Raw genomic sequence first — 25378 nt, forward strand, 5'->3', positions numbered from 1 at the left:
CATCACGGCCGCGTTCCGCGGGCACCCGCGCCCATCTGCGGGACGCGCTCACAAAGGGCGAGCGGCGCCCGGCCGCCCCCCGGGCTGTGCCTGCCCGGCACTGGGTCAGCGCGGAGGGGGCACCGAAGGGGCGCAGCGCCGAGAGCGGCGCCCGCCGGGCTCGGCAGGGGCCGGGCCGCCCCAGCGGCAGCGCGGGCCGGGCGGGGGCGGGGCCTGGCGGCCGCCTCCGCCGCTCCCCGCCGCGGCTGACGTGGCCCGGGCGCGGGGCGGACATGGCGGACGGCAGCAGGCAGAGCAGGCTGGCGGCGGCCAAGAAGAAGGTGACGGGCCGGTGGGGGCCGGGCCGGGCGGGTTCCACGGGCCTCGCGCGGATCGCAGCCGCCGGGCCGGGCTCCCCCCGCGGGGCGCGGGCCAGGCCCGCCCGCCGCCGCCCCGGTCGCTCCGGGGGGGCGCCGCCGGGACCCCCGGGTGTCCGGCGCTGCGGCCGGGCCTTCCCGGCGGGCGGCCGCCCCCGGCGTGGGGGAGGCGGCCGGGGAGAGGCCGGGCCTGGCTGCTGCGGTGCTGTGCGTTCTGCCTCGTTTGGTTCGGTTGTGTGTGTGTCCCCCCACACACACCACCTTTATTTTTTCCTTTTTCCTTTTTTTTTTCCCCTTATTTTTTTCCCCCGGGGCGGCTCGGCCCTGTCTGTGCCGGGACGCGCCTCTTGTGTCAAAGTCATAGGAATGGGAAAGTGTCCTGGAGCAGTTCAGGCTTCCATTTTGAAATCCTCCGAATAATGGGATCCTTCCTATTTCTTTCCCCCACCTGGACTCCGAAGCGCGGCCGCAGGCACCCGCTGCCCGGCCGGAGTCCGGCCCGGCGGGGGGAACCGGGTGTTTTGTCGGAGGTGGCGTGGCGGGGGGGCGGCCGATGGACGCGGGTAATTTACATAACTGCCCGGGACTCGCTCGGTTTGGGCTCAGGTGTTCAATAACACGCACAAAAATGCCGGGAGATGTGGCAGGATTCAAGTTACAGCTTATTAGGTGGGCTTTTCCTGGGTAAAATAGATAGGATTTAAAAATCAGTTGCAGATAGCTCCTACGCATAGTCCACAGTTATTACAGTATCCCCCCATGGCAGGGGGGTAGGAACTGGATGATCTTTGAGGTCCCTTCCAACCCAAACCATTCTGTGGTTCTATCTGTATTAATGTGTTATCTCTGGGAATTGTAATTTTCCTTAAAATCTTTCACAGAGTGGAAGATCTTACTATCAGGCACTGCTTTTTCACTTGCATTCAGGATTAGTTGCCCTGGATTAATTTTTCCTTATTGCTTTTAGTTATAACGCTAAAATAACCCAAAAATACCTCTTTTAATCCCCTTTTAGTTGCAGTATGGAGCATCAAATTGTTTCCCAAGAGCATCATCAGCTGTATAGAAAAGTTGAACGTTTACAACTCCAAGCATCTTATCATAAACCCATCACGCTAGTTCTTACTTTAGACTTCTGTGGTCTTGTTTTGTTTTTTGTTTTTTTTCCCCTCAGAGGGACAAAATCTTTGAAGGGTGTTTCTCTTGTCCTTGCACTTGTCCTGTCTTTTTACCCAGTGGAGTTTGTTGTGGGATTTTTTTTGACATTATATTCATAGAAAGCATATTCTGTTTGGACTTAAGATTCTTCTTGTTTCCACAGCTGAAGGAATATCAGCAGAAGAATAACCCTGGAGCAACTGCAGGAACTAAGAAAAAACGAAAAACTAAAGAAGGCAGTAGACCCGAGACCCCCACCAACGATGACCGGCAGTCTCCAGAGAACGTGAGTGTCTCATTCTTTCTCCCAGATCATTTGCCACCTCCTTGCTCTTTGGTTTCCCGAACAACGTGACTGGAGATGAGGAATGGTTACGCCGGTGTACGATGTGAGTGGCGTAGGTGCCTGCGTTGCAAGTGCACGAAGTGTGGTGCAGTATTCACAACTGCCTCTACTGGAAGGTGCACGCGAGAGTCGGGGTGTGCCGACGCGGTGTCCGATCCACCCTGGGTGTGTCCAGAGGTGCGTGCTCCTAACAAGCTGGAGGATGCCGGGTTCTTTGGCTGCCTTTGATTGACGTTTTCTCTCTGTCCTTTTCTGAGCCGTTTCTCTTTCCCCTTTTCTTTCGCCTCCTTTAGATTCAGAACATTCTGAAGGTGCTGGTGTCAGACCTTAGCCGCTCCAATGGGGTAGCCATACCCTCATTGGACAAGAGGAAGGTGAGGCAGTGCTCGCGTCCCTCGCAGTGACTCGCTCTCCCTGCTGCATGCTTCGGGTTCCGTTTACACTGGCCTCGATTTTTTCAGATGGAGCCTTGTCCTGACATGTCCGCTGTCAGTTGCTTGAGTTTTGTTGCTGTTTTTATTAACATGGAGCTCTTTGTTACCATGCGTTTCCATTGCTCGTAAGTGCTTGTTTCCTTCTGGTTTGTGTCAAACTTCATGTGAAAAAGTGAGCCTTGTCAAAAACTCCTCGAGACAGCTGAGCTTTGAGGAAAGCCAGGAATTTGGGGTGAGGCAATAAACTAACTGACCCACTGAGGAAAACTGCCCTAGTAAGAGGCAGTGTTTTCTTAGTCTGTGTTTCTCCTGTTCTGCGTGTCATTGCTTTGTTTCCTGGAGCCTCATTTCTGAAGGGCATGTTTCTGCCCATCTCCAGGCAAGCAGCTGACCTGAGTAAACTGTCTAGTTATTCCAGCCAAACTATGACAGGCGATGAAACTGGCACAGGTGATGTACAGTCTGGGAAGTGCTATGGGTTTAAACGTGTTTAGGCTGGAAGTCAGATACTTCAGGTCAAGCATTTACAGGCTTTAGTGTCTTCACGTTCCCAAGCTTCTGAAGAGTAAAGAGCAGGGAGTATGTCAAAAAGCAATAGAAATGTGTTCAGGAGCAAACATAAACAAACAGCCTTTTAAAAAAACCCCTTATTTTCAGGCAGTCAGCTTATTTAAATAAGGCTCAAATTGTGATAGAAACCCAGAGAAGTAAAATTTTATAGCCCAGAATTTTCTTGCAATTTTGTTTGCTATGCTTTTCATTTTCACTTCCATCATTTTAGTAGCTCATTTCCCCATCATTGTTGTAATAAAGTAACTTGTTATTGTATTTACTGCATACCCGTGTGTCTCCAGCAGTAAATATAACTGTAGTGATCACCAGGGCTACCAGATAGATGCAGTGAAACCCACAAGATGGAATGGAATTCACTTTGAATTGCCTTCCTATCCCTTTTCTCTCTTTTTTGTGTGATAATACAGCAGCCGTTCTGTCCAACACGTAAAGTGGAAGCAGAAAGTTCCTCCACCTGGACCTTCTATGTGTAGGTTGCGTATCAGTAGAACTTGAGTGATGGGAAGACTTCCTGCAAGCTTTGTGGGTGCTGGATATGCCTGTCTAGCATCAGAAATCATGTTTTGATTGAAGCTTCACTCTTGTGATGGGGACTAATTTCACTTAATAGTCGTAAGCTCAGCATAAGTTAGATCTCAGAGAAGGAGACTGTTTCATGTTGGAGGGTGAGGTGAAGATGGGTGGTCCACCTGCTGCTGAGATGGCATTTGGTCTTGCCGTGAAGTTTTAGTCCCATTCTGAAAACGGAGAATTTATTACTTCTATTCATTCTTGTTTTCCTATTTTTTTTCTCTCCTTCCTTAGCATGGAGATATACATTTTGATCTGATTGGCTCTTATGGAATTTGTGGATTATTGTGTCTGGGGCTTTAGGAATAATTTGAAAGCTAATCTGTAATTGCAATATGTAATGAAAGAAAGATTTCTTTTTCCAATTACCATCTTGTAAAAATCCTGAGTCAGGAAAATGCTGTTCAGAAACTCACTCGACGCTAATAGGGCCGAAAAGCGATCGTTGGCATCTGAGCTGCTGCTGCCATTGGTGCCTTACTGGGAGACAGACCCCTCCCATCTCACCCACTCCAGCTTTCTTGGCTGCGAAACACAGAAAACCCAGCAAAATAGGAGCCTTTGTGTGAAAGCAAATGGATCCTGCTATATGCTAAGCTGAACAGAATTACTAACTTTTTATTCTGTGTTATTAGAACCTCATGGTGCATGATTTCCATTTAATTGTCGTGCTCCTAACTCTTTAGGTTTCCAACAAATTCAAGTATTCAGATAGTTTGTTGGGTTCTTTTATTAATTTATTTCAAAACTGCTTATTGTGGAGGAAGAAGGAAGGGGTTCTTGTGGTTAAGGCACGTTACTGGTTTTTGTGCCTTGAAGCATTAAGCAAAAAGAACATCCTGATCATAAAAAATTAAGGAAACATTTTTGAGATGTACTGGGGATGATACTCGTCCTGTCCATCTGATGCTCTATATTGATGAGTGTCTGAACCAATAAAGGTGAAGTAACCTCTAGCTGGAGGAAGTAAGGGAGTGGACCTTCCTATAAGCACCTAACATATATTGCTCCTTGAGAGCAGAATTATCTGTCCTGCTAAAAAGAAATTGAGAAAATTCTGTTTCCATCTTCAGTCTTCCAGCTTATTGCTTTCATGAAATCTGCCTTCACTGTTACTGTATTCTTGCTGCTTGATTCATGAGCAAAGTGCTGAGCAGGTAAACAGGGAATGCCAAGAGAGAGGTTTCTTGTTTGCCATGACGTGCCAAGAGGGAAGTGACTGAAGTAAGAGGGAGCTTTCAGATGGAATAGCAGAGAGCTGCAATATATTGCGGGGCTGAATGTTGAGAGATTCTCTCATTTGCTTCATAGTGTTGTTAAATGATGACTTAGCAGAGCTGGATGATGAAATAAAAGAAATTGCCATAAACCACTAGAATACTGCTCGGGGCCTTCATGGCTCTCTGATGCTGTACAAGCCAGATGCAATTGTCCAGTTCACTGTGGCTTGGTAGAGGTGTCATCAGATGCTCTTCATCCTCCCACGGAGGCTGGAAGAGAACTTGCATCGCTGTCCAGAAAGTTTTTCAGCCCTTCTCTTTTCTGTTTAGATTCTTCCAGTCATGGGATCCATCGCTTCAGCAGGGCCACAGGCACCTGCTCCCAGCCCCGTTCAGTTTGGCCAGTTTGTAAATGTCGTGTTTCTAAGCTTGTGGTCCTTGGCTTGCCACAAACTTCACTGAGCATTTGAGTTTGACTAACCCAGTTTTCAAGCAGTCACTAACCTGTTCTTTTCCATCTTAACGTGCATACAGTGGTCCGTGTTTTCCCCAGACACATCCTGAAGGCAGTGCTTTTCAAAGCAGAGCAACTGCCTTCTGGGTTTGCCCTCGCTTGCTTTTTGGGGAATCCTTTGCAGTAAATCTAGTGTGTGAGCTCAGAGTTGGGTGACATTACTGCCCCACGTTAAAGAAGCCAGTTTGATGATGGGACACCTGTTCTTCAGACTGGCTCTGAGAGGGCACAGATCTGGGAGGTGGTTTTTTGTGGGTTGATGCAGTTACCTGTTTGCTCTGGGGAGAACACAGATTCCCTTCCACGTGTTTCCAAATGACGGATTGTTTACATCTGTCTAGTTTTCACAGGCAGATCAGAAGGTCATGTGCTCATGTGTGTTTTCCTCCGTTTTGCACGAAGGCTGTAATTCCTGTGATGTGTTTTGTGACAGGCATACTTTGACAGTGATGTTGCCACTCGTAATGCTGAACAGCTTGCTACTGATGTCCCCGTGCTATCTAACAGCAACAGTCTACCTAGTTCTGGTTCTGTTCTGCCTGCTCCTGGGAGCATGCAGCTGACACAGGTTTGTGAACCATCATGAATATTGCCATTGAGCCATTGTTAATGATATCATGTGTTTTCTGAGAAAGATCTTCATAAATATTATTTCTGATCTTCATAAATATGACATGACTAGTTCAGATTTTCCCGTTAAAAATACATTCTCCACTCTCCATCTAGTCATCATCTGTCTGTGAGAGCGTAGAGAGTACTAGCGTGCACATGCCCACACGTCTCCCAAAGCTGTTATTTTCCTTCCCCTTCTCTCCTATTTCATTAGCAGAAAGTGCCCTTAATAACACAGAAGGTCTCTGATCAGATCAATCTGCGCTTCATTTCACTACTTAAAGATTCAGTTGAAGTTTTTTCCCCGCAAAGTAAAACGTGTTGATTACACTGATAAATAGTAACAGCAAACATAAAGCCTGTAACACCTAAGTTTCTCCATTCCAGGAAGCCTGGGCTCACACCACTCAGAAATTATGTGTAAGCCAGGACTGAGTTGGTAGTTTTAAGTTCATCTTTCTTTGGGAAGTGGTAGTTACAGATGCTGTGGAACCTGAGCCCATGTGTAATCAAGTCTTAGTGACACATTCACAAACGCGACTCCCATCTTTTTTTACAGGCTTGTAAATTTTTGTGTTTCAATCCACAGATTCATGAAGCTGAGGATCATAAAAACACTTTGGATGAGAACAGGTGAGTGTCTGTTTGGAATCATGTTGCAAAGCTGTTGGATAAACAAAGTGTCCAACAAATTAAGGTTTTACTCCTCCTCAGTGCTGTTCTGATTTGGGCGGTTCTCTGGCAGAAATTTTCATTGCAAGGTCTTTCTTTGTTCCCAGGTCTTTCTCGTCAACAGAAAGTCTCCGCCAGTTGTCTGAACAACTCAATGGCCTGGTTTCTCAGGTACGGCCTCATTTCAATCCATCTGTCCTATTAATTCTCTGGATGTTTGATGTGGAGCTTTAAGCAGTCAGCTCAGGAAAACACTCTTCAATCGCAGAGGTGTCTGCAGTCATCGTGCTAAACAATAAGATGTTTAAGCGCTGAGAAGCAAAACTCCTGGTTTAGGAATGTAAAATTTCAGCGGTAGGAAGAAAAGCGGAGTGGGATGAATGAGCAGCATGTATTCATGGAAAGATGTATTCTTGATTTAGTGGAAAAGAATCTGAAGTCAGTCTGCATAATTCACATCAGCTTGTCACAGGGGAAGTCTGCATCTGTCCCTAGAAAAGTATGTTTGCTGTGCCTGTCTGTGGTACTGTGAAGTGAAAGATGCTATAAGAAGTGCTGTTATGATAGCTGGTTCTTATTTAATACTGATTTGTTGCCTTGGGGAATAAAACTGACTCACTTGACTGGTTTACTTCTAGTCTACGTCATATGTGAATGGGGAAAGTGCTGTTTCTTCCACAAATATTAAGGAAATGGAAGTAAGTTGTTCTCAGTCTTATCTTTTTTTTTCCCCTTCTTTTTTATTTGGTCACTTGTTGGGACTCTGTGCTTAAAGCAGTGTCCATGAGACCTAACAACGCACGGTTCACATACGTAGCTGTCTGGTGGTGTCTTGTGCCGTAGTCGGGTAGTTGTGGCCAGCAGCAGAAGGCAGCTATCGGATGCGTTTCTGGTTTGGGGACTGGGGATAATCTGGCTTCCATGTCACTGCAGTTCTTACTTTGATTCGGTTTTATGTCAAAAGGAAGCCTTGGCAGAAATGGATAAAATATGTTGATGTCCCAGCTGCTTTTGTTGAAACCATAGGTTTTGTTGTGTTTGGAGAATCCGATTATATCAAACTGATGATGATTTATTTTTTCTGTTCTTTTTAATTATTGCCTTTTTCCTCCCCTCCTCCTCTTCTGCTCCTTCCTTTTTCTCCTGTCTGCATGTGCCCATCAGACACGTTACCAGGAGCTGGCAGTAGCCCTGGATTCCAGCAATCTAACTAACAAACAGCTCGTTACAAAGATAGAGGAATTGGTAAGAAACAATCCAACCAACAAGTTTGACGTTGTCTTTGCTGCTCCTCCATGCTCTCTGGGTGTCTGCAAGGTTATGGGTTCTCTCATAGTGCCACAAGCAAGGCTGCTTACAGAGCACTTTGTAAGGAACAAAATGGGCTGTATGGAAAACCTGTCAAGAGGATCAAAGTCTAAGGGCACTCGTGAATGTATTGGCTCATCTGAGGAACAAGAAACAGAGTTTTGTTGTTTCCATTAAGTGTGCTCTGATGATCTCGTCATGCTTTCCCTCAATGATGAGCATCCTGATAAAACAGCTATTTCTGGTCCTGGTCTGAATCCTTGAAATACGGAACTCTGGTGCTGGCAGCAGTGTGAAAACCTGTTTCTGCAGGTGGTGATGCTGTTCTAAATACGTTAGCAGAATGGGAGCAATAGGTCTAAGAGGGAGCCTGGGGCTGGTTTCTGATCATATCCTCAGCTTCTCTTGGCACGATGAATGAACTGCTTTGTCCTGTGGCCTGCATGGATTCCCGCTGCTGCTTTTCGCCTTCAGCTTTAACACTGCAAGAAATGCAGCTAAGTGGACTTGTTTCAGTCTGGAAAGAGCCTTTCTTGTGTGAAATACTTGCCCCTGTTTTGTTCGTCTCTAAAACTACACTTTTCCCAAAGTTAAGCATTTCCCAGTGTTCCCCATGACCCTTCGTGTTGTTTTATTTTCGGTTTTGGGTTATTTTTTTCCCATCTGTTTCTTTTTGTCCTTTAGCTAGGCTGCAGAGGTACCTAGTATAGTGCATTGCCCACCCAGGATTTTCCTAGTTTGCCTACTTTTCTGTTTGCCTGGAACTGTCTAGGGCCTTTGCTGCATTTGTGGTCTCACCTTTGCTTTTCCTGGCTACGTTGTGCACTGGCATTGCTAGAAGCAAAACCTCTTACTCATCACTCTTCCATCTGTAGTCATGTTTCAAAATGCACTGAAGTAGTAGTACTAAAGAAACAGCTTGGCTGTTTGGGAAGGGAAGAACTACTAATTATGTAGTTACTTGTGAGGCATCTGTGAGAAAACTGCCAGGGGGACAACAGCAGCAAACGGCAAACACAGCAGCAGTTTGTGTGGCAGCCTGGGTGGACAACTGCCACTTTTCTCTCCTTCACCTCTTATCCAAAGATGCACTGTGTACAGTCTACAGATCTCCAGATACTTCATCCATAAGATTGAAATCGGCTAGGACAGAATCATCCCTTTTCTTTGCTTCAGCTTTTTCTCATACCACCTTTGGCAGGAGCCTGCCAACGTAGGTGCAGCTCTGCATGACTTAAAGGCCAGTTGCTAAGTGGGATAAGGGTCTAAGGTGTCAGTTAAAGGTTTTCGTTTGGTGGTTTGTTTGTTGCTTTTTTTTTAAAAAAAAGCATTTTTGGTGATTATCCTAATACACCAGGGTTACTACGCTTAGTTTCACAGATGTGGGATGCAAGTTTAACTGCAGTTGGTGGATACTCAGATGTAAACCTACAGGGGTTTCAGTAGTGGTATTTGGGAAGAATTGTGGTAATGTACTGAGCAATGAAAAACATATCTGACATATAAAGTATATTAGTGAAGGGAGCCTTAAATCTGTTGTTCTTAATAGCTGAGATGAACTTCCTAGTCTTCTACAGAAAGGGTAATGAAAATTCTGTTTGCATTAATTGGGCCTGTATCCTACTTCATTAAAGTGAGAATGTGTTTCAGCAGTATGAGAAAATTTTCTCTTAATACAGGTGCATTAATTTTCTTCCACAGAAACAGCAGAACCAAGAAGCAGTGAATCAGCTGGAGAAGGTAGTGTGTCCTATTTTGGGATCGATACAGAAATAGGTATCTGTTTCTCTGAGGAGCAGAAAGTATAGTATATTGTGGCACAGGCATGTGTGATCCTGTCTTCTGTTAGATTCAGCTTCATTTGTGGCATAAGGTTGAATATTTTGACTTCATGAGTTAAGCCTGGCAGGTTGTGTTTTTATTTTGAGAAAAGCTAATATTTAAATGCTCAAGTATGGGAGGAGTGCAGTGGAGGCAGGAGATTACAGTTGAAGTCCTTGCCAGTAGCTTGCATTCCAAACACTGCCACGTTTATGCTAGCAGTGATTGCACTATGCTGTCACTGCCATTCCAGGATGGATAAATAATGAAGTAGTTCAAATAACGGAAGATCGAAGTATGTCTTTAAAAATACTGGTATCATGTAGATGCTGGAAGTACTACCAATGAATCACTGCTTTTTCAGTTTGACATAGAACAAGGGTTAACTATTTACGTTTTTGTGCTGAATAGGCATCGTTTGTTTATACAGGAAAAGAAGGAGTTTGAACAGAAATTTTCTAAAGAGCAAGCAGCGCTGAGGGAACAGCTACAGGTAAGGTGGAGCCTCCATTACAGTAATATCACTTGGCTTCTGCTGTTTTCTGGATTACTGACCACTCAGTCTTCAGCCTGGAAGCCACAAGTCCATTCCTTCAGAAAAACTGGGAGAGTCAGTCAGCCAGACTGTACTTAACTGCAAGAGCTCTTTACCTTTACTGAATGATCCTTTTGTGGCAAAGAAGTTGTACGCTGAGCTGATTTTCCTTTCCCAAAGGTTCATATCCAGACTATTGGAATTCTAGTTTCTGAGAAGTCTGAGTTGCAGACAGCCCTTGGACATACTCAACAAGCTGCACGGCAGAAATCAGGTAACTGGCTGTGAGCACTCCAGCTCAAGCTGTTGGTTGAACTGTAGATTTCAAGTCACAGGCATGACAGTTGCTGGCAGCCGGCTCACAAGACTCGCTGACTCCTTAATGAGCAGTACTTGGCACCGTCGCTGCTTCTGTCATCACAGCTGCCCCCAAAGGGGACCATGTTGATCCCATGGCAGTTGAGGTTCTTTTGTGCATCTCTAAAGCCTTGTCAGCCCTGTTTGGGCCTGGTGACTACCCCAGGCTGTTCCTTTCTGACTTTCTTCTCATTCTTTTAAAACTTTGTTCCCTTTTCTCCACCCTCCCTCCCATACAGCTGTCATGTTAATGTAGGTTTTACCCAAGCCTTTCATTCTGAACTAAATTTGAACAATTTATTCTATTAGGAAAACAAACAACATATTAATAGAATCATAGAATGGTTTGGGTTGGAAGGGACCTCAAAGATCATCTAGTTCCAACCCCCCTGCCATGGGCAGGGACACCCTCCACAACACCAGGTTGCTCAAAGCCTATATTGTCTGTTGTTCTGCAAAGGAAGTTCCATCTCCCTCTAAAAGTGAATAGGGGAGTTACAGAAAGCTTTACTGCCCAGAGTTGCTGGTGATTTACCTGTAGAGCCAGCAGTGGAACCAGGTCTACTGATTTACAAAGCTCTGTGCTGCCTTAGGAGCTTGCTGACAAAGTAGAAAGTGCTGTTCCGCCAGTTCCAAAAAGGTCTTTGTGGTCTAGCCTCAACTGACTCTGCTCTGACTTGCTCAGGAGAAGCTGAAAGCCTTGCTGCTCGTTTACATTCATCCCGCCAGAGGGTATCGGAGCTAGAACGTACCCTGTCCTCCATCTCTATGCAGCAAAAACAGTCAGAGAAGGTAAGAGTCGCCTCTGTTCGTGCTTCATCAGCAGCTCTGCCTTCGGCTATTTGCTTGTCACTACACTACTGCACGATCTGTAGTCCCTGCTTAGAGAAGAGGCAGAAATTAACCTTGTTAATTGTTAATTAACCTTGTAAAGCCCTGTATTCTCCATGATCAAGGCCAACTTCATTCAGGTCTCTGTAACCACTAATCATATGGTCTAGTTCCTGCCTTCAGATCTGGCACCTTACTTCATTAGTCTTGCCAGCTCCACCCAACAGAAGCTTCACTGAGACCTTCTTACAGGGGGGTCTCCATTAAACAGGCACTTTAGTATTGATATTATTCCAGAAGTTTGCAGAAATAACTTCATGTTCAGTTAGTAGCATCACATGTGAAAAGACTGAGCAGATTTATTCCTGGCAAATTCAGGAGGTTCTAAGCAAACCTGTCCTGAGGATTTTGCCAAAATTATTACCTTTTCCACTTTAGCTGATCTGCTAAAGGTGAAATGAAGTATTTTTTTAATATCTTATTTGTTTGTCTAAAGCCTGTAGATGAATTAATTTTTTTTTTTTCTCCAGCATAATAAAGAGTTAGTGAAGGAGCGAGACAACCTGAAACTGGAACTGTACAAACGAAGGTAAGTCTGTTCTGCTTGTTACTGCAAGAGTAACACTAGTCGTCTCGGTAGAGCCACAGAACATAACAAGGGGCACAGACCACAGCTGGGGACTCGAGAGGTTAGATATTCAATTAAAAAAAAAACCAAAACACTAGATGTCACGTTTCTGTGATTCTAACTGGATTGTAAATTTACGATATGGACATCAGCAAACCCATAGTAAATACAGTGATGTCACTTTGTTTCAGCAAAAGTAGTGAGGAAATGAAGCAGCAGAATTCAGAGCTGTCAGAGCAAGTTCACTCCCTGGTTTCCAAGAACTCAGCTATGAAGCTGGATATGGAGGATTTGCACAAGAAACTGGAAATGGCTGAACTGATGATTCAGCAGGTAACCACGATACTTCTGGGATGTGAGGGTAGATCACACCAATCATTATAAGACTTAACTCTTGTTTTTAAAGGGAGGCACAAAATCCCATGGAGACGTCCTCTTAGTAAAAGGCTTTCAGCAAGGGCTCCAAGGAGTAGAAAGCCTGCGTTCTAAGGAGTTGGAGCAGTAGATTGAAAGACATTGTGACATTGGTCTGCTAAAAGGATTTTACACAACATGAGAGGGCGACTGAACACACCAAGTGTGAAACACACTGACTTTTCCTGCCTGTGTCTGTGCATTTTGGTTCCTCAGTTGTGTACTTACTGAGAAACCAGTTGAGTGGGGGTGACCTAGCAGAAGGTGTGAATTGGACAGTGGCAACTTGAGGGTCAGCTGGGGAAGGCTGAGAAGCAGCCGGTTAGAAAGGGAATGCATGAAGCCAGCTGTTGGCAGTTCAGAGAACAAGAGCAAGCTTGGTATGAAGGTGAGCCTGTGAGGGAAGAAACTGCTCTTTTTTTTTTCCTTCCCCTCCCTGACAGTGGCTTAAGTTACCCTTGAAATAAAGCCAGCTGCTACTCCTCTGGGAAAAGTACTGTGTCTCAACTGAGCCAGCCTTGCTGCTTAGTCCACTGACATGTTCCAGACATTGGCTTTAAATTCCTGACATGTTTGACAACTTCTAAGGTCACAAGCTTTTACACCATCTGATCTGGCTGTGTAATTCCGACTTAATGCACAGTTTCTGAGCTAAATGATTTGATTTTCTTAATTAAAAAACAAGTAAATGTAGAGGTGATAGGGAGGAGCTTCCTAGTTCAGCCTGTTTTCCAGGGCTAAAATCTAAGCTTTTTGATTTCAGTCTTTTTTTTTTTTTTTCATTGAACTTCACTGTGAGTTGGAGCACTTTGAAAAACTATAAAAGGTTACAACATGGATCATGTGGCACATTACTTTCAAGGGAAAGGCCACAGAGAAATTATTAAGATTTTGCCATAACTTTTTTATTTTGGTTGGCAGTTCTCAAATCAGGCAGGGAGCCTGGATGCAAACCAGCAGTTGCAGATGGCACTGGAGGAGAAGGCGAGCCTGGAAACCCAGGTTGCTCAGGTATGAGGCTGTATGAAATATCACCCAAATCTTGACCTCTGTAAAGAAACTTGTGTGGCAGAAGAATGCAGCATGAGCTTTGCATTAGCCCTGGTTTCTTCAGGCTTCATCCCTTAAACAGTCACTGCCAAATCTGTTTAGCCAATATGATTTTCTCTGTGGTTTATTTTGTTTTGAACAGCTCTCAGAGTCACTTCAGCAGCTGCAGGCAGAAAGAGATCAGTATGTGGAGAAACTGAAGGAGGAGCGGAGCATTTGGCAGCAGCGGGTACAGCAGCTCTCTGAGCAGGTAACAGCTGGGGCAGTATCACAGCTGCTTTTGATAAACACAGGCAGGATTGAACGCACTGTGAACATTGTTTTACCTTTCACTTGTGTGGCCTTGCAGGTCCACACAATGGCAGAGGAAAAGGAGAAGCATATGGCCCAAATTCGGGAGCTGGAAGCCAATGTTACAGAGCTGTTGAGCAAATCAGGTAGGGCTTCCAGAGTCAGACTTCATGCTGCAGAGTACCAGCTGGTTAACTCTGTCCCTGCTGTGCAGGAAGGACCTGCTAGTAGGTCTGATGCTCTGAAGCCGTGAAGGCAGCTGAAGGCCCGGTGACCCAAAGAAACCTCATACCCCAGCAAACAGCAACTGGACTACTTCAGGTCATTGACCAGCAGACTCTTTGTGTCTTTAGTATCCACCTGACTGTACTGTCAGCCTCTCTGGCCCAGGAGTTTGGGGAGGGAGTATGCGCTTGCTGGGGCGCTGAGGGAGTCAGCAGCACACAGCAGGATGCTGTGCTTGGTTTTGGGGTCATTTTGCTCCTTCGTTCCTCTCAGTGCGCTGCAGTGAGGACTGGATACTGTAGCTGGTGATACCTGCTGGGTCACAGAGCCCTATGGGTTAGGGTATGCTTTATGTATGTAATAGCGATGTGTATTACACAGCGATTTAGCCCCTGGACTGAGCTGCTTTTGATTCCATTTCCTCAGCAGTTAAGCCTATGGATATTGAGCCTTCCTCACCAGCGGAGCCCACAGCAGCTGAGCTGAGTCTGCAGGAAGAGATCCAGCGGCTGCAGCAAGAGAAGGAGGAACTGCATGGGCAGTACCAGGCCCAGGTCCGGGACAACGAGCAGCTGAGCCACCTCAACCGGGAGCAGGAGGAGCGGCTGCTGGAACTCGAGAAGGCTGTGCAGCGCTACAATGAGGAGTCTGTGGACAGACAGCAGATCCTGGAGGACATGCAGAGTGACAAGGCCACCATCAGTAGGGCACTGAGCCAAAATCGGGAGCTGAAGGAGCAGCTGGCTGAGCTGCAGAATGGGTTTGTCAAACTGGTATGTCTCTTTTGTGCATCTTTTCCCACTGCTTCCCTCACTGGTGCAATCCTTTTGTAGCACAGATGTAAAAAACTGGCAGAAGCATTAGCTGTCTCTTGTCCTCTGAAGTTATGGATGCTCCATCTTCTGCAATACATACTGCCATGCCAGGAGGTTCCCTGTACTCCCTCAGGTGCTCTGGCAGATGAACCAGTATCTTTGTCCAGAGCAGTTTCCTTTTCCCTCTCATTCCCTGGAAGTCAGGCTGTTTCTTTCCCTGAGTATTCCTCCTGCCCTCTTACCCTTGAAGATACCTGTCTTCTGTTCCATGTAATTGTCCATGAGGAAGTAGTTCTCAGCAGTCTTCTGTCCTGCTGCTGTCATTCTTATCCGCCCTGGAGCTGAATCCTTACTCTTGCTTGCTTCTTTCAATGTAATGGCTTCCCCTTTGGGGCCCGAGCAAACTGACACATGGTCTAGCCGCTGATTTTTCTTTAGTCCTTTCTGAACTCTTCTTGTTTTTGAATGTCCGTGGCTCTGTTTGGGATATACATGCCACCCATCTGCTTTGGAGCTGACAGGCTGTGTGATGTGCCAGGCCTCTTCTTGGCACTGTCCCAGCACTGATTCCCCTGGCTTTTTCCTTGTTCTCCCATCTTCTGAACCTTTCTGTAAGTGATTTACTGCCCTGAACAGGCAATTTATGGCCCTTAATTACACTCCAGAATAACACAAGGGATAGCATCTGACAAATCGGGAATAAACATAGTTTATTCCGAGTACATGTTTATGTTGGTTGGGGCAGTTTCCTTACACAGTGGTATTTGTCTTGCAGACAAATGAAAACATGGAGGTTACAAGTGCCCTACAGTCAGAGCAACATGTAAAGAAGGAGCTGGCCAAGAAGCTTGGGCAGCTGCAGGAGAACCTGGGGGAGCTCAAAGAGACGGTAAGTGACAGCCGGTGGGATGGCAGGGCAGGTACGTAGCGGTTTATGCAAACTGCTGGCAACTTTCCAAACTTTGATGGAAGGATGGAAATTGGTACTGTAATGATCCAGCTGGGAGCCTTCTCCATTGTCTGCTGTCTGATGTGGGGGACCAGCATGTGGGGGCAGATGGTGGCTGGCTGCCTGGTTGGTGGCTTTAGGGCAACGTTGACAGTTTGGATCACATCACATGGATTAGATTTTCTGGCAGAAATTGTTTGATGTGATGGTTCTATCTTGTCATGTTAGCTGGAACTGAAAACACAGGAGGCTCAGAGTCTGCAGGAGCAGCGGGACCAGTACTACAGCCACTTACAACAATACACCGTGGCGTACCAGCAGCTGTCTGCCGAGAAGGAGGAACTGCACAAACAGTACCTGCTTCAGACACAGCTTATGGACCGGCTACAGCATGAGGAAGTTCAGGGCAAGGTGACAGTGGAAATGCACCTGAAAGAGCTGCAGCAGACCAAGGTAACAGTAAAAAGGGGCAAGTGGAAAGACAGGAGGAAAACTGCTTAACTACATTAAGTGAAAGGTTGGCCAGATGATCTTTCACAATCCCTTCCAAACTGGGCTGTTCTGTGATTCTATCCTGGGCAGTACAGGTGAATGACACTTGTGTGGAGCAGAAGCAGTGGGGTTTTTTTTGTGTGTGTGTGGTGCTACTGCCTGAAGATGTAGTGACTGTTGGCAGTCTGGCTTGCACACGTTTCAGTGATCTTCTGGTTTTCTCTTGCAGGAAAGCCTAGAAGCTGTAGCTAAGGAAAACAAAGAGCTGCAGGCCCAGATCAGTCAGTTAGCAGCAGACCTGGACGGCAGGATTTTGCACCGACTAGATGGTGAGTAGCTGCAGCTGGTCTGCAGGGAGGAGGTACAGCTGGGCTCTCGGTGCTATTACGTCTTTGTTCACCTTCCTCCTTTTACAGGAGATGGAGTTGAAAGTGAAGCAATGACAGAAGAAATGCAAAAATCTTCGTTTGTGATCCCAGAGAAGTTTGAAAGCCATGAAGAAATGGTGAGTCTTAACGGGTAGAAAAGCCTTTGGTTTTAGTTCTAAACAAATGCCTAGAAAAGGAGGCAGGTTAAATTGCAGAAAGGTTCCACTTGGTGCATGGAGTAGGCTGTTTATCAGCTGTGATCCCTACCAGCTGAGGCACAGTAATGAGGGAAGTGTAGAAGTTCTTGTGCACAGCAGCAGAGAAAACAGGACTTCTGCAGCATCTTTGCAAGACAGGCTGGAAGTCTGACAGTGGCTTTAATGATGAAGACAACTCAGCTGGCAGAGTAGTTCTCCAGTTACGCTGATGATTACTAGGTTCTCTCTAGTTTGGAAGGTAATTTAGGAATGGTGTCAAATATCTACTACATTTTTCTGTAAGTACAGTCATAATTGGAGAATACTGTGATCAAACAGATATCGTGAGAGCTAGTATTTAACCTGTGTGGTTTTACTGCTTGGGAATGAGAAAAAAGAACGCAGTAGTTGCTGCCTGGTTTAGTTCCAGGGCACTCACTTGGTACTTTGGTTTTGTACCTGTAAACAAAATGGAGTAAACTGCTACTCTGTTTGAGATGTACCATTGATCACGCCTCACACAGGAGCAGCACTAATGTGCATATTCTGGAATTCTTAGGTGGCTTTCTTGACATCTGCCATGTCCCAAGTGGAGAAGGAGCGAGAAGATCTGAGGCAGCAGCTGGCTGCTCAGAGGCAGCACTGCAGAAGCCTCCTGCAGCAAATAACAGCTCTGAGGCAGGAGCAGCAACATAATGTCACGCTGGGTGGAGGTAAAGCTTTGGTGCAGTTTGGGGACAGTAAGACTAGGGAGGGGTGCCTCAGCCAGCTGCACTGGCCCCTCTTAAACAGATCTACAGGTTTTGTGAGTGCATCATGTCCAAGGAGGAACTGTAAATTACACATGTTCCTTCCAGATTCCACTATGGATACTGTTCCAGTGGAGGTTCACGAGGCTTTGAAAACTGCCATGGAGAAACTACAGGTAAGCAAAGGATCTCATCTTCTTTCAGCCCTGCTACCCTGCTCGGCTAGACTTCCAACCAGAGTCAGGCTCTCATAGCACACACAGACAAATTGTAGGGGAATAAGTAGCAGATGTCCCATAATAATTAAGCTACTTCCTAAAAAGCTTATCACTGCCTGTCTCAGCACAGGAAAACTTTCAGCAGAAATTCCCCTCCCACCCCCTCCAAAGACTGAGTGTAAGGGCTTAACACTCATCTGTGGCCTTCTTCTGAAGAAATGGCTGAAAACCAGACTGTCTTCACCCTGCTGGGATGAAGCAGGTGGCCTGCAGTCTCTTGGAGCCAAGTATGACCAGAGTTGTGCTGGCGCAGCAATGAGAAGGTTAAAAGGCACTTTGTTTCACCAGCCCTCCTGCTTCCCAAAATGCAGAGATTATTTTTTAACACCTTCCCTGTCTTGCCCTCTCCTCTCTGTTCCTTTTTAGCATCCAATTGGAGCCAAGTTGCAAAGGCAGCAAGATTTGTTCCCTAGGCTCAGACCAATGTGAATGGAGGGTGTTGTCTTTGACACAGGCATTCTCTGTACATGAAGCAGTTCAGGTGATTGACACCAATTTTTGTGTTCAGTCCCGTTTCACAGACCTGATGCATGAGAAAGCTGATCTGAAGGAACGGCTAGAAGAGTTGGAACATCGCTGCATACAGCTGTCTGGGGAAACAGACACCATTGGTATGTTTAGGCAACACCAGCACAAGCTGAAGCTCACTCAATGCATTATTTAATTGGGGAATAGAAGGTCCCCAACAGCTTTTGAAGCTGGAGCCCTCCAGCTACCCAGCAGTTCAGGTCTCCTACTGCTGCTTAGCTAGGCAATATCTCCAAACCAGAGTTGCATTTGCTGGATCCCCATGCCACATAGTTCTGTGCTCACTGAAAGGCTTGTTCCCTGGTCTTGCTAACGCTTACTCCTTACGCTTCTTGCATTCTAGGGGAGTATATCGCGTTATACCAGAGTCAAAGGGCTATCCTCAAACAGCGACACCAAGAGAAGGAGGAGTACATCAGCAGGTTGGCTCAGGACAAGGAAGAGATGAAGGCAAGGAACCTTTTCTGTAGTACTACTTCAAGCAGGGCGGGCCTGGGGAGCACTTGCACAGTCCAAACCTTGGTGTGGTGTTCTTCAGCTAGCTGGAACTTTGAAGTTGCTAATTTTGTGACAGAGGCAGGACTGCAAACCATGGAGCAGCGTTTGTAGCTGCAGGGATGTGCATGTTTCATGAGCTTTCCTTTACTTTGGTGCAGATGAAACTACTGGATCTGCAGGACTTAGTGATGCGTCTGGTCAGGGAAAGAAACGACTGGTACAGCAAGTATGTAGCAGCTGCTGAAAACCCAGAGGTGTTGGCAAGCCAGAACGAAGGTGTACTTCCAGTGGAGAGGCGCATCGAACTGAACGCTACTGATGGAGAAGGTAAGCTGCAGCCAGGACGAGTTCTGTAAAATGGAATAACCCGAGGGAACAGATGGGAAGAGTTACCTGCCTGCCTTGTCTGTGTTCCTTACAGCGTTACGAGAAGTGAACTTGTCAGATGAAGCAGAACAAGAGGCTGCTGTTCTTCATCAATCCGGTTTCTCCCCTGTTGACAGTAAAGCCGCTCAGCCAAGCCAAGAGGACCCCACAGCAAAGCAAATAATGCAGCTTCTCAGAGAAATCCAGAACCCTCAGGAGAGGCTGGGCTCCCTGCTGGAAAACCCCTGCATTCCCTTCTTCTACCGTGCTGATGAGAACGATGAGGTCAAAATCATGGTAGTTTAAGCGGCACTAAATCTTATTTACAGCAATTTTCTATGAGCCTGAAAGGACTTAACTGACTTGTATGTGCCCATACCTCTGCTCAGTGCCCTTGCTCAGAACAGATGTTTAAAGACATCAGGAAAGAGGGATTGCACAGATGGAATTTGAGCATTAGACCTCATCTTCCCTTTCTCTTTCTTCTGTTACTTGCTGTGCTTGGAGTACAGACAGACTCAGACTAGTTCTGGGAGGCAGCTGGTGCTGGCACTTCACCTGGGCCAGGTGCAGGCCGGGGGAAGGGGATTCCATGACTTTGGGAAAAATGACTTAATCCCTTATCCCAGACTTTGCTGCCAGCAGCCACCTTCACAACAGTGACCAAGCAGCAATTCTGAGCTGTCACTCATGATTGTAATCAGCCTAAGTTCTTTCCAGTGCTCTGGAAGTAACTAACTTATTCTGGTAACAAACTCTTTGGACTCTAAACAGGTGGGTTTTGTTTCATACTATGTACTATCCTGAACTTCCCCCTTTCCTCTGCAGCCTGCCTCTTGCAACTGTATCCGAAACTGGCCTTGTCAGCCTTCAGCAGCCCAAAGATCCATCTCCTGGGCAGCACAACAGACCCATGTACTCTCAGTGCGGGGGGAAGGGAGCCAGGGCTGCCTTTGGAATTTTTTTGGTTACTTGACAAAGCTTTATGTGATTCTTGGGAGTGGGGTGGAAATGTAACTGCACTTTGAAGGATGATGTGTTTCACTTGTATGTGTCTGAAGGTTTTATTTATTTTAAAAAATGGGAGAAATAAGTAAAAGGAAACTACTTAATAAACATGCTTTGTTTTGAATTTCTCGACTCTAGGGGTTCTAGTTTTCCATCACTTTACTTTCCTTTTCTCCCATTTTGGTAAGGAGAGCATTAGATGGGTGGAATCCCCGATTCTGTGCCCCTGTTTAAGTTCTTGGGACGCACATCAGGAATAAAGCTATCACCTGGCACTGCCTTGAAGCTGTAGCCCTAATTCTAAGGAGAAAACAAAACATGGTGGGAGGATAGAGTCCCCTGAAGAAGCAGCAAAGCAAATCTCTTAGGTGTGCAAGTGATGAAGTGAACTGCACCTGGATATTCTGCAACTGAATTTGCCTTTCAGGCAAGAAATACCTGTCCTTAGGATGGTTAGCTTCAGCAATGGAGTTTTAAGGAAAACCATCACAGCTATGTGATCCAAACACACAAGCCTGGGCCAGTGCCCAAAGCAGCATACAGCACCTGCCTGTCATGATAAGAGATGCAAGCACAGGAAGGCAGTATCAATTTTTGGGTTTGTCAACAGAGTTCATTTCTTCTGTGTCCAAGGTACACCAGCATGGTAGAGTGAGCTTTTCTTCTAATGCCAGAAGCAGGTTAAGTGTGGTTGTTTTTGGTTTTTTTTTTTTCCCCCCAACTGTTCATGTTTCCATATAAAACTGAAAAAAGCATGCACAGACTTAGTGCTTTCCTGTAAACCCACCAGGGGAAGATGGAAACTGTTTTTTTGAACTCCTTTTGTTTGAACAGCACTAGTGTTGTCTGTTACTGGCACAACAGAAGCAACATGGGCTCCCAAGCTCCTGGCTGCATGGGTTTGTGTACATACTGTATCTGTGTAAAATGCTGTATATTCCTTGGAGAGAGACTAAGCCTTTTGCAGTGTTTATGGCTGCTCAGGCTATTCATAAATCTGTATCATAACTAATGGGGGCAGGGCTGTGATTTAATACAAAGCATTATTATAAACAGGATAAATATTTATTGGGTGTTCTGCTCTAGTACTGTGAAAGAGACAAGACCAGTGAAGAAGGTCTGCAGTTTGTTGCAGAGGTGACTTAATTCTGTTACAAATTTGCTTCCTGAATAAACTTACTCAGATGGGCACTGACTAGATGTCTTTTTTTTCTGCATACATCACCTTGAAATTTGACCAGAAAAAGAGTGAAGAATGAATTCTTTTTTAGAAACACCTGCCCTGGTGTTGATGCCCTATTTTACTTGGCTTTCATGAATGTTTTCCTGTAGACAAGCCTGAGACATTTCTCTTGGCTAGCACTTCTATCTAGACCCTAGGTTCAGATCCATTTTTTACCCTGTTTGCTTCAGGAGCATTTCCCTGACCCACCTTTACTTGGACTGAACTAAGAGCAGGAACCACTACTCAGCTGACAGACAACAGCTCTAAGTTGGAGCAACTGAACCACCTCCGCACCTCTAGATTTGAGAAAAAGCGGAAAAATGCTTCTTAATGGCCATAAGCACTGAACAGCAGCCAAGAGCTGTTGTGCTGGAAAGAGGACACTTTGCTTGACAAGGCTGTAGCTCAGTAGACTGAGTTTCTCTTGCCTAGGCAGGGTAGCCAGTATTCTTAGCAGAACATATTGAACCTATGACAACCAGCAGATGAGAGGTTTCTAGTTCTTCAAAATAAGGCTCTAATATTTACTTGAATAAATACATAGTTTTGCTTTCAAAAATACAATAGTATTTAAGAACAACCCTATATATAACATCAGTGATGAAAAAAATACAGGGGAGGGCAAGCAATGGTTATTGCCTCAGTTGCGTAGAAGCTGAAGTTACAACCCATAAAAACATGCAAGACAGATAGCTAGAACATACACAGAAGGAATCACTAGAGACCTAGTCTATTCCCTCAACCCACACCAGTATCTACCACAAATAAAGTCTCCAAGGAGATTTAACTTACTAAAATCTTACTAGGGTACCAGGGAGACTCCACAAGTACCACAGCCAGCAGTGGCCAAGAGCAATCAGGGCTAAATCTGTGTCACTGATTAAGTCAGCAACTCCAATGCTCCTGGTCTCTTCCTGCAGAAGTGCTGGAGCCCCATTACACAGGGGTTTAAGGAATCCATTGCAATCGTTATGATGACAGTGCTAACTCCAGGAATTACAAAGAAATGCAGTTGTCACTGAGAAGCAGCAACCATGACTGAAGACCCATAGCACCCACTGTTTTAGCATAGAGATGGTAGAAACAGGTTTATCCAGTTTATACTAGGGGAAAAATCCCACTTTAGCCTAAAGGCAACTTCCGAGTAGGAGCTGCCATGCATGTTAGACTGCACTTCAGATATGGGCCTGAAAGACACCACATCCCAGAGAAACCACAACTCAACACCTGCTTACCATGTTCCACAAACACCCTGGCCAGAAACACCTTTTTAAGAGCAAAGCCATTTTGTGTGCTAAACTCCCACCTCCTGCATGTCCTGAAGGACCTCAATGCATTTTCCTTTACAATGGAGAAAGTGAGTTAAACTTCCACATCTGACGAGCTGGTTCACTCTACTGCAGCTCCCGGATATCACTGTTGATGCAGATCTGTTCCACCTTCCCTATTAGGGATACCATCTGCTTGCATGTATAGCTTTTTTAAGCTCTATGGGATGAAAAGATTAGGTTATGGTTATTCACAGTTTGAAAATGACCCAGAGAAAGAGCAAGAGAAAGAGAGATGGCTTTATTCTAGTCATGGAGATCTTCATTATACAGAAATGATAGTTTATTTCATCCAATAAACAAGAGTGACAGGTAGATCACAAACTGCATCACAGCTACTACCAGCACTGAGACAGTTCACCCACAAGTCTGGGGTAATACAATAACCCAACTGCACACAGCAGAGAATTTAACAATCAGCTCAAAAACTCAACATCAGGATTTGGTTAACTTTTTGGATGTGTGTGTATATATATATGTGTATATAGATATTCTTTCCCTACTTAAGTATTTCCTAAAATCCACATGGAAGCACAAATGGCTTTAAACACTTGGACATATATAGATTTTTCATCTTTTATATATATATTTATAGATATTTATAACAGTAAAGATACATTTCTCATTACTACAATATACTCGTTTAACTCCTTTAAGCAGCTGGGAAGGAAAAAAAACAAACAACCAAACAAACCAGTTTCACTGCAGTCACATCTGATATGTGCGTGTCACGAAATACGAACAAAACAAGCCATGTGTGAGATTGGAGTCAGACCATTCCAGGACAGAACAGCTAAGAGGCAGGCAAAGAGTCTCAGAGGGAGCAGGACTACATGTCAAATGGTGGTTTTGGGCTCTCTGGGCGGGAGGGACTGGCCTTACCCGGCCGGCTGGAGTTTAAAGACAAGAAAAAGAAAAAAGGAAAAGGGGAAGGGAAGGAAGAGGGGGGAAAAGTAGTAAAACAATAGTTAAAATACAGAAAGGAACTGGCATCAGAACAATAGAGGATCCACAACAGAAATTAAGAGCAATAGCACTGAAATAACATAACTTAAATCTGAATCAGGCCCAGCTGAAAGCCTGCAACACAGGTGGCTCATTTAGCTCTGGTAGAGACATGACATCTGAGATGTACAGGGTTGATATATTTTTAATTCTCAAGTTGTTTTTTTTTTAATACATGTAGCATGAAAAGCAAAAACAAACCTTAAGAAGATGAGTTGAGATCAACAACGGTTACAAGTTTCCCCAAACACGTACCATCCACATGCAAGAAAAGGCTACGGAAGAAGTCACCACAGTACCCAAAAAACACTGAAAGATGTGCTTATTCAAAGCAGAAATATTTTTAACAAAACGTTACACAGCAAACTCCCTGAAAACATTTGGTTGTCCATTTGCAAGGGGGGAGCAGCATTATCTATTCCCCTCTCCCTGCTGGGTTCAGGGAAGTCAGCCAAAAGGGATGATGCAGGGCAACTGCTGGCAGGAGCCAGTGTCACCAGCAGCATCTCCCCAGCTCTTTTGGGGAGCTAAGTGCGAGCAGGTCCGTGTGCTCCCTGCACGCTGAGGTGTGTGCGCTATCTCGGACTTCACTCTAGCAGGACTGTGCTGATCCATTGAGTTCCCCCCTTCTCCATCTCCCTGCCTCACTCTGAGATAAGGTTGATTGCACTGTTCCCAACATGAATTTTTGCACCTTAGAAGTCAAACTAATACACAGGACATTTAATCTGTTCCTAATGGTGTCACATGTTTTGACAGTATTTTTCTTCTAAGTCACACTTCTGTCTTCTTAACTACAAGAAAAGAAAATAGCTACAGATCAGTCCTAGGTGCTACAGCTAACTGATGCAGGCAGGACATTTATCCAGGCTAGACCAGGCAGATGAAATTCCTGGACGGACAGCCACCACTTGGACTTAAGGACGTCCCTGCGGCTGATCTCTCCAAGGAGCCTGGGTACTTCAGGGATCCATGCCACTGAATGAAGGCTACTCTACGCTCACAAAGCAATACAGGACGCACGAGTGAAGACGAAGAGCTCGATCACTAGGCTAGTGTTTTACGACACACCAGGAAGGGGCGGTGGGAGGCAGAGATGTGGGATGGATGAGAGGAGTGACTGTGGCTGTGGAAGGGAGGGTGGAATGGGGAAGCCGCCAGCACGGCGTTCGTTGCCAGCTGTCTACAGCCTCAAGTTATAAATCTAAGAGGGACGGTTCAGCCGGTCGGATTATGGTGGGTCGAGTAGGTGAGGCGGGGCCCCTTCTGCTGTGAAAAAGCAGAAAACAAAAACAAGAGAACACACACTGTGGTTAGCACAGCAATCGCAGTCACAATCACACATGCTTCTCCACCTCGCCTGAGCCAGCAAGAGAATAAAACTTGAGGCACAAACTACCACCAGAGTGCAGCTCCAGGAAGGAAACTTACAGGTTTCTATCAGGCCTCGCACTGGCCTTTCTGCACAGCATGGATCACCAACAAAGTAATCTGCTGGACAGCCAGTTTGGTTCTCCCTCTGAAATTTGGAAGTGCAGAGATTCGTTGCCAGTGAATGCACTGGCTCTGGAATGAGAGTTGAGAAGCATGGACAACAGTGAGCTCCTATATCAAGCACATGACAGTCACACAGCATGGATGGGGTCCTCTGAGATGC

At 45.7% G+C, this 25378-nt stretch overlaps 2 protein-coding genes across 12 annotated transcripts in view; one reads left to right on the forward strand and one right to left on the reverse strand.

Moving 5' to 3' along the window:
* The first annotated feature begins 269 nt into the window (after nt 1-269).
* GOLGA2 (golgin A2) lies at nt 270-20864 on the forward strand. Of its 7 annotated transcripts, none has more exons than XM_086624941.1 (28): nt 270-320; nt 1678-1800; nt 2154-2234; nt 5605-5739; nt 6373-6416; nt 6563-6626; nt 7094-7153; nt 7620-7700; nt 9465-9503; nt 10015-10077; nt 10300-10393; nt 11162-11268; nt 11838-11896; nt 12127-12268; nt 13271-13360; nt 13542-13649; nt 13749-13836; nt 14342-14688; nt 15506-15619; nt 15908-16132; nt 16401-16504; nt 16604-16676; nt 17296-17449; nt 17594-17661; nt 18272-18374; nt 18635-18741; nt 18948-19116; nt 19211-20864. In XM_086624941.1, exons 1-28 carry the CDS (start codon nt 273-275, stop codon nt 19459-19461), a joined length of 3141 nt encoding a protein of 1046 aa, XP_086481067.1. In that variant the 5' UTR covers nt 270-272; the 3' UTR covers nt 19462-20864. The 7 variants fall into 7 exon arrangements, with proteins under 7 accessions (XP_086481067.1, XP_086481064.1, XP_086481066.1 ...); XM_086624938.1 differs by having other exon boundaries at nt 16401-16500; nt 16588-16676; XM_086624940.1 differs by having other exon boundaries at nt 14345-14688; nt 16401-16500; nt 16588-16676.
* Nucleotides 20865-23362: 2498 nt separating this feature from the next.
* DNM1 (dynamin 1) overlaps nt 23363-25378 on the reverse strand; it is a 71001-nt gene continuing 68985 nt past the window's right edge. For 2 of the 5 annotated variants that reach the window (XM_086625334.1, XM_086625333.1), the window contains exon 22: nt 23363-23606. In XM_086625334.1, coding sequence (XP_086481460.1) covers nt 23546-23606 — 61 coding nt within the window. In that variant the 3' untranslated portion in view covers nt 23363-23545. Of the gene's footprint in view, nt 23607-24451; nt 24991-25378 lie in introns of those variants that run through there. The other 3 variants (XM_086625331.1, XM_086625330.1, XM_086625332.1) reach the window with 2 other exon arrangements.

The sequence above is a fragment of the Tauraco erythrolophus genome, chromosome 22 (genome assembly GCF_009769465.1).
Source record: "Tauraco erythrolophus isolate bTauEry1 chromosome 22, bTauEry1.pri, whole genome shotgun sequence".
Lineage (NCBI taxonomy): Eukaryota > Metazoa > Chordata > Aves > Musophagiformes > Musophagidae > Tauraco > Tauraco erythrolophus.

Bases quoted from the DNA above. Each gene is read 5' to 3' on its own strand.
- GOLGA2 (XM_086624938.1), top strand. From the start codon at position 273: ATGGCGGACGGCAGCAGGCAGAGCAGGCTGGCGGCGGCCAAGAAGAAG. The intron at 9,504-10,014 runs GTAGTGTGTCCT...TTGTTTATACAG, and splicing joins CAGTGAATCAGCTGGAGAAG to GAAAAGAAGGAGTTTGAACA. The intron at 16,677-17,295 runs GTGAGTCTTAAC...TGGAATTCTTAG, and splicing joins TTGAAAGCCATGAAGAAATG to GTGGCTTTCTTGACATCTGC.